This window comes from Chaetodon auriga, chromosome 24 (assembly GCF_051107435.1).
Source record: "Chaetodon auriga isolate fChaAug3 chromosome 24, fChaAug3.hap1, whole genome shotgun sequence".
NCBI classification, from domain to species: Eukaryota; Metazoa; Chordata; class Actinopteri; order Chaetodontiformes; family Chaetodontidae; genus Chaetodon; species Chaetodon auriga.
The window spans coordinates 12696533-12703134 of NC_135097.1; the positions used below are offsets into that span (position 1 = coordinate 12696533).

Here is a 6602-nt window from a genome sequence, read left to right on the forward strand (position 1 = left end):
ATCATTGTGTATTGCAGTAGTGCAGATGTTGAATTGAAAGCCAAGTTTAGAAAACTCACATCATTTTGATTTCTTTATTAAAATAGCAAACCATTTCAGTTTTATTTACATCGCTGCAAAAATTCCATCTATCTATACCAAAATAATTCCTTCTTGACAGCATGCACCATTTTTGATGCATGAGTCACACAGCATCACACAGTCCTTTAACAATTCATCGTTCATACAGTTATTACAGAGTTAGGCACACGTTATATTGTTGTCTATATCTACATTACACACGTTACCAAGTTGTTAGTTGTATTAACTTAGTGTGTCCTCTCCTTGTTGTCAGTCACTTCAGCAGCTTAGCGAATGGAGAGCATCATCACAAACTCTGAGGAGGAGACAAAACAGAGCAAATCGAGTCAGTGCTGACTTTTTCTGACCAAACAGCAAAGAGCCAGTGTTGTTTAGTGCATAGTACGCATGCATTAAATGTGAAACACACACACACACACACACACACACACACACACACACACACACACACACACTCGCCAGTATAAATGTGCTGGAGGCTGAACTTCTTATTCTCACCTTCAAAGTCAATGTTTCCGTCTGCGTTAATGTCCAGCTCCTTTAAGATCTCCTCCAGCTCTCCTTTCTTCAGCTTCTCCCCCAGCAGCGACTTAACCGCCTCCTTCATCTCCTCCTGGTTGATCTTTCCGTCTCCGTCCAGGTCAAACTTTTAAAAAGAGACAAAGTGATGCAAGTGATGTGAAACAGGAGGAAAAGGTGGTTTTACTTTCATTCACATTTTCATTTGCTGCAGTTTAGGCACACAGCCTGACTTGAGTCCTTTTTAGGTCAGATATATCAGCTGACATAGATCTGACTGACCCTCTCTTTCCTTTGGCTGTAATTTAGTAACTACATAGCCTGCTTTATTATCAGTTGGCTGACCTGTACAAAGGCTGATTGGAGCTCTTTGAGTCCTAGCATGTGAGCAGTCTCTCCCATCATCCTGGGCCCCATCAGTTCAACAAAGTCTTCAAAATCCATTAACCCGCCCACTGTCAGGAGCCAAGAGATGGAGCAGGGGCTCAGTGGCAAAATACAGCAGAAGTAATATGCATCTTTTTATGTGAGCACATATTCAAAGTAGAGCATTTTAGAAAAATAATTCAGCAAAGTCATTCATGTTCATTTCATAATTGTAAGCTTAACTCCATGTATAATGAATATTTGACAGCCATCGTGTGCTTGCATTCTCTATATTATTTAAAGGATCTCTAATGGCCTCACTTCTCATCTTGATTTGTTGCACTATCTCCAGCAGCTCCATTTCTGTGGGCATGTATCCCATGGTCCTCATGCACTCAGCCACATCCTTGTAGTTCAGGTATCCATCTTGATCGTAGTCAAACTCTTTGAAGGCCTCTTGCAACTCTGCAAGAAAGGTCAGGAGCCACAGTTCCAGACGCGGTTTATCAAATGATTGAGGATTGAGCTATTGATGCAACATCACAGTCATGAAATTATTATTCTAAGATTTAACAGCCAGGCTGACAGATTTAAAAAAGAAAAAATATTTTTGGGGAGAGAAATACAGAGAGTAGAAAAAATGGGCAAGAACTGGAGGGAGACTGGAATGATACGGAGCTAGGAGGCAGCTATTAACATGTCAACATAGCAGTGACACTTACCATCCAGCTCAGCCTGAGCTAATTCTCTGTCCTGCAGAAACAGTAATAGAACATGTTGATATGTCAGTCTATTCTTTGCATTAGGAACATGAATGTACACTATGCAATCCTAATACTAGTGCTGCGCTTTAGTCCACAACATTGCATATCTACAGTGAAAAAAGTAAATGTTTTCAAATTGAATCAGGCTAGTGTTTGGCAGTGCTCTTCATTTGGATAACCCCAATGACGTGTGGCATTAAGCTTCAGCTAATGAGCTGCTAATACAACAGGCACACCAGGCTTAGTGATAGCAGCTTGAAAAAGATCAGGAACAGCACTCTGCCTGACTTCCCCCTCACCTCTGACTCTGGTGTTTGCACATCTGACATACAGTGCCTTTAACCGGGAATGAGTAGCAACTGCATTGCAGAGCTCGACGTAATTTTAGATCTCTAATTGTATAAATCATAGAATTTAAAGTCCTTTCTCAGCCCATGGCTTTTATCAAAAGATCAAGGTGCTTTAAATTGTCAGTGGGAAAAGCTTCACACAGCAAAGACACATTTTATTGAATAAACGTGTGTTTAAATTAGGCAGGATTTGGAGAATTGGTGATGAACATTAAGTTGAGCTATAACTTCAAACTGTTTGGATGGTGTCTTGCAGTATAGGTCAAAGGTCAAAGTGCCACAGCAGAGGTCAGCTACCATCATAACCAAGAAGAAAATGGCTTCCTCCAGCTCAACTATACATGACATTTAAATCACAAAACGTGGCTGTCAGCTACTTACCGCCCCAAAGACACTGTTGAGCACAGAGTTGTAGACTTTGTTCATACTCTCTGTGTTTTTCTTGGACTTCTTTGATGATTTCTTGGGCGTTTCAGAGACTGAACCTGACGGGGTGCCCTTGGCACTGTCTTTGCTAAAAGATGGAAAAATCAAACAATGAATAGCAAATTCCTCCTCCACCTCGATTGTGTGGTGAAAAGTTTTTTATTAATGATCAATGCATATAAGCAAACTAAACAAATGAACTTTGCTGCTACAGACCAGAAAGACCCACTGAACATGCTTTTTATTGTGGGTCAACCAAAGAATCTCACACTCAGGAAAACTGCATAAATTATTACCCATCTGTAGAGGCTGAATCAACAGAAGTTGTTGAGGGCGTTCGCTCTCCCGCCTTGGACATGCTGTGGATAAACAGAGGCATAAACTGTATATCCAGTAAAACTTGCACATTAGTTACAGAATGTGCATACATGCTTGGACATGCTGCAGAAATATTTCCATAAATGCTTTTTGGGACACACCAGGCTAAAAGTCATGTTTAACAAAAGCCTCAAACTTAAAAGCACTTCCTTTGGTTGGTTTTCCCAACTGTCTCCAGCTTCCCACATATGAACCCAGTCACTTCTCTGCAATTTGCTTACCTTAATTCCCTCTCCTAAAAGGTGAGAAAAGAAAACAAGAGCAGCGCAGCGCTTCTCGTCCTCCTTGAGTAGTGTTCTACTTGTGTTGTGAATGGCTGCACGATATCCTGCCCGTTCTCTTTTTCCTCCTCTTGACCTCCTTCCATCAGAGAGGCTTAACAGGTAATTACCTGGCTAAACGTGCAGCCAACGATTAGAAAGCAAAACGTGGAGCAGCAGTGTGGCCGATGTGACCTTCAAGACAGCAGTGTCTTTATTTGGAGGCTCTTGCTATTGCAGTGAGTTTGGAGAGGGTTTCCTCATCGGCCCTTTAGAGTTGCTCCTGGTTCTGCAGTGAGAGTGTTTTGTGTACTGGTGACCTCTTCATTCACATGGTGTTGGGTTAATTACTGTGAGGACTACAGAACTCACATCGGAATGATGGCAGACTGAAAATTTAAAAATACACATACACTATTTGATCCCTCGCATAAGTTCATGTCAGTGCACTCCCTTCATTCAACTTTGATGGATTTTCTCCAATTTAACTGACAAATAGTTGACCAGTTGTAAAGTAATATTTACTATTACTATTACTAGAGTCCTATATCTAATTTAACTCTGTTGTTTTGTTTGTTCTCATTTTTAATTTTCTGCTTTGTTACACAATGTTTACGCTTAATCCCATCATTTGTTTCGAGGAATATATATACCTTTTTAATATGCTGATGTGTCTCTGTTTTTATAATTCTAAATTTCATTTGCATCAGGACCAGTCAGTTTTTTCAAATTAACCAATAACGTTTCAAAAACAACGTTCAGGGGGCGGGTCTGCGCCCTGTCGCCCCTGTTTCCGGTCAATTTGCGTGGCCGTGAGACAGCTTGTCACAAACATTTTGCCTGATTTGTTTGCGTGTCCGTGCTCGTATCAAACTTAAGTAACGTTCGCTTAGTTCTGTCTGTTAATGCTTTTTGTAGTATATTTATCAAAACATTTGTGAAATACTGCTTGTACCGCTGGAGGAATGGCTGTCACATGACGCGGAGGCAAGTTTTTGGAGATGTGGGACAGTTGTTATGTCAACAGCGGCGCACTTTGGGCCCACAACTTTCATCATCCCAGGTGAGTTTTCTCCCTGGAAAATGTTCACAAAACCTGTGTAGCTAGTTTAAGTAGCTTATTTTATACGCGTTTGTGTTCTTTTTTTTAGTGTGTGTTGTAGTTGAGGTGAGGAAAACGTGACTTTTTAGCGTCGTATTTTACGGTCACGTTTGGCTAATTGCTACAAGGTTGATTAACGGAAATGGCGTCTTACTCCTAATAGGTGATACATACAGGAATCTAACTCTCGAATTAAAAATGCCCTCACGTTTCTCTTCAGTATGGACTGTTAAATGCAACTTAAAGAAAGGTTTCACACGTTGTTGTCTTTCCCAGGGAAGTACAAATTGATGTTTTTAACTATGTTGGAACGAGTCCAACATAGCCTACGCTACCCAAGAGCGCTAATGTCGGTGTTGGAGGCCTACTGCAGCCCTCACAGGAATGTCACCATGTGAGGGTGTAGTTGTTTTTCTTCTCCACCAAGTGGAGCCAAAGCTCTCTGGATGCGTCCATCTTAAAAAGCGCCTTCATGTGGCATCACGGCAGATTTTATGTCATGTTGTTCTATTTCGACGCTGTTTTATTTCCTCATCCATTGCAGCGGAGGGTCATACAGACTGCAATACGATTTAATTCCGCTTCTTACGGGGAAGTTGCAAAAATATTATGTTGTTTATATTGAAGTATTGAAGAGAGAGTTCGGTATGTCACCGTCCAGGTCTAGGTGGTCGAGGAGTGACACCAAAACTAAAAACGGAACAACTCACTTGTGCAATATTTTAGCAAGTGAGACTGGAGGATCGTATGGACTGGTTAATTGAATGTAGATGTGTATATTGTTTTGCAAGGGAAAACCCGGAAGTAGCGTTCCACGTGACACCTAATACCGTTCCACAAAGCATTATGGGAACATGGGTGAATACGAACTACTCCGATAAAGTGTTTTTTTACTTCAAAACACGTGTTTTACGAGTGGTGCCGTAAAGTAAAGTAGTGTTATCGTTGTGTTCTTTCTCACTCAAAGGGTATCAATATTTATAACCGCGTCACCGTCAGTCTGGTCCGTATGTAGCAGATAGACTAGCCCTAGTTGGTCGGAAACAACTCATACTTACCTGGCAGGGGAGATACCATGATCAAGAAGGTGGTTCACCCAGGGCGAGGCTTAGCCATTGCACTTCGGCTGTGCTGACCCCTGCGAATTCCCCAAATGTGGGAATCTCGACTGCATAATTTCTGGTAGTGGGGGACTGCGTTCGCGCTCTCCCCTGTAATGGATGTGAAAAATAAATCGTTTTTGGATCAAGAATTTGAACAGTGTTCATGTCTGACATTTAAAGAGATGTTCAGTTGGATACTGTGGAAGATCTATGGTATGCTTCTGTTGACGGAAATCCAGTGATGTAAGAACCGGAAATGTATAATATCGTATTAATGCAGATATGTTTGAAGGATGTGGCATGCTGCATTGTGACAAATTAGTAAGTCATTGATGCTGGGATGAAGTCCCCTTTACATTGACATCTCCATTTAATTTAGTCAGTTCAATGAGGAATACTGTTTTATCTCTGAATTAATCTCATTTGGGTCCAAAGATTCTTAATAGGACTGAAAAGCAAATTACACAGAAAAATGTTGGAGTTGTAACTTTTGTACAGTTCCTGCAGATAAACATTACAACATTTGCAATGGGGTCATAAGGCAAGGAGGTTGGTAGTCATGGACTGGTAGTGTACTTGTACTTATCATTGAAAATGTGCCTTTGTTTTTTTTTCTTTTTACTAGCACCATATAATTCAGAATTGTGATACATGTGTGATTTTATGATAATATGTCAGCGTTTCTGTCCCATTTGTAATTCCACTCTTTTACCACTTGGGGGCGACAGTAACTACACACTGTCAAGCCTACCACAGTTGAGGTTTTATCTGCTGGGTCACAAGACTGGCTTTACCTACATCCTTTTTAAAAATCCACTCTAATCAATTTTCAGACCTGATTTCTTGATGGCCATTTTCTAACAATAGTGGAAGGCCATCAGCAGTGGAGCCCTGGTGGCCCCCGGAAGTGTTTTTGAACATTCACATTGGTGTTGGCTGGTCCTGAGGCCAATGGGAACAATCTTACATAATCTTTTCCTTTTCCTAGTGGTAGGACCCATCCCAACCCATGCTCATACAGGAGAGACATGACTCCAGCTAAATCCAAAAACTTTATTTAAAAAAGGAAGAAGCATGAGAAATTGCAGCCACAGTTTGCAACAACTTGACAGGAAACCACATTAAACAAATGTTTTTCATGATAAAATAAATGTGATAAGATACAATTCTTGTTTAGTGTTTTTTTGAGGTGTGATATTTTCATGTTTCCTCTCTCCCCTTGGTTAATTCAGGATAGTTAATGTTGTGTACAG

The 6602-nt window shown here is 40.8% G+C and overlaps 1 protein-coding gene and 1 non-coding gene across 2 annotated transcripts; one reads left to right on the forward strand and one right to left on the reverse strand.

Annotated features, from left to right (window-relative positions):
* Positions 1 to 77: 77 nt before the first annotated feature.
* Positions 78 to 3207, reverse strand: LOC143316947 (calcium-binding protein 2-like). The gene is made up of 8 exons (XM_076724802.1): positions 3106 to 3207; positions 2803 to 2865; positions 2462 to 2594; positions 1689 to 1719; positions 1288 to 1431; positions 946 to 1055; positions 580 to 727; positions 78 to 376 (listed from the first exon to the last, which is right to left on the reverse strand). The coding sequence occupies exons 2-8, from the start codon at positions 2862 to 2864 to the stop codon at positions 348 to 350; spliced, it is 657 nt and encodes a 218-aa protein (XP_076580917.1). The 5' UTR covers position 2865; positions 3106 to 3207; the 3' UTR covers positions 78 to 347.
* A 2089-nt stretch (positions 3208 to 5296) lies between these two features.
* On the forward strand, positions 5297 to 5460 carry LOC143317523 (U1 spliceosomal RNA). Its single transcript, XR_013076668.1, has one exon. It is a non-coding gene; the product is annotated as a U1 spliceosomal RNA (small nuclear RNA).
* Positions 5461 to 6602: the final 1142 nt, after the last annotated feature.

Coding starts and splice junctions, on each gene's coding strand:
- LOC143316947 (XM_076724802.1), bottom strand. CDS start 2,864: ATGTCCAAGGCGGGAGAGCGAACGCCCTCAACAACTTCTGTTGATTCA. Junction 1,720..2,461: donor TCAACAGTGTCTTTGGGGCG/GTAAGTAGCTGA, acceptor CTGTTTCTGCAG/GACAGAGAATTAGCTCAGGC. Junction 377..579: donor CGGAAACATTGACTTTGAAG/GTGAGAATAAGA, acceptor TCTCCTCCTCAG/AGTTTGTGATGATGCTCTCC.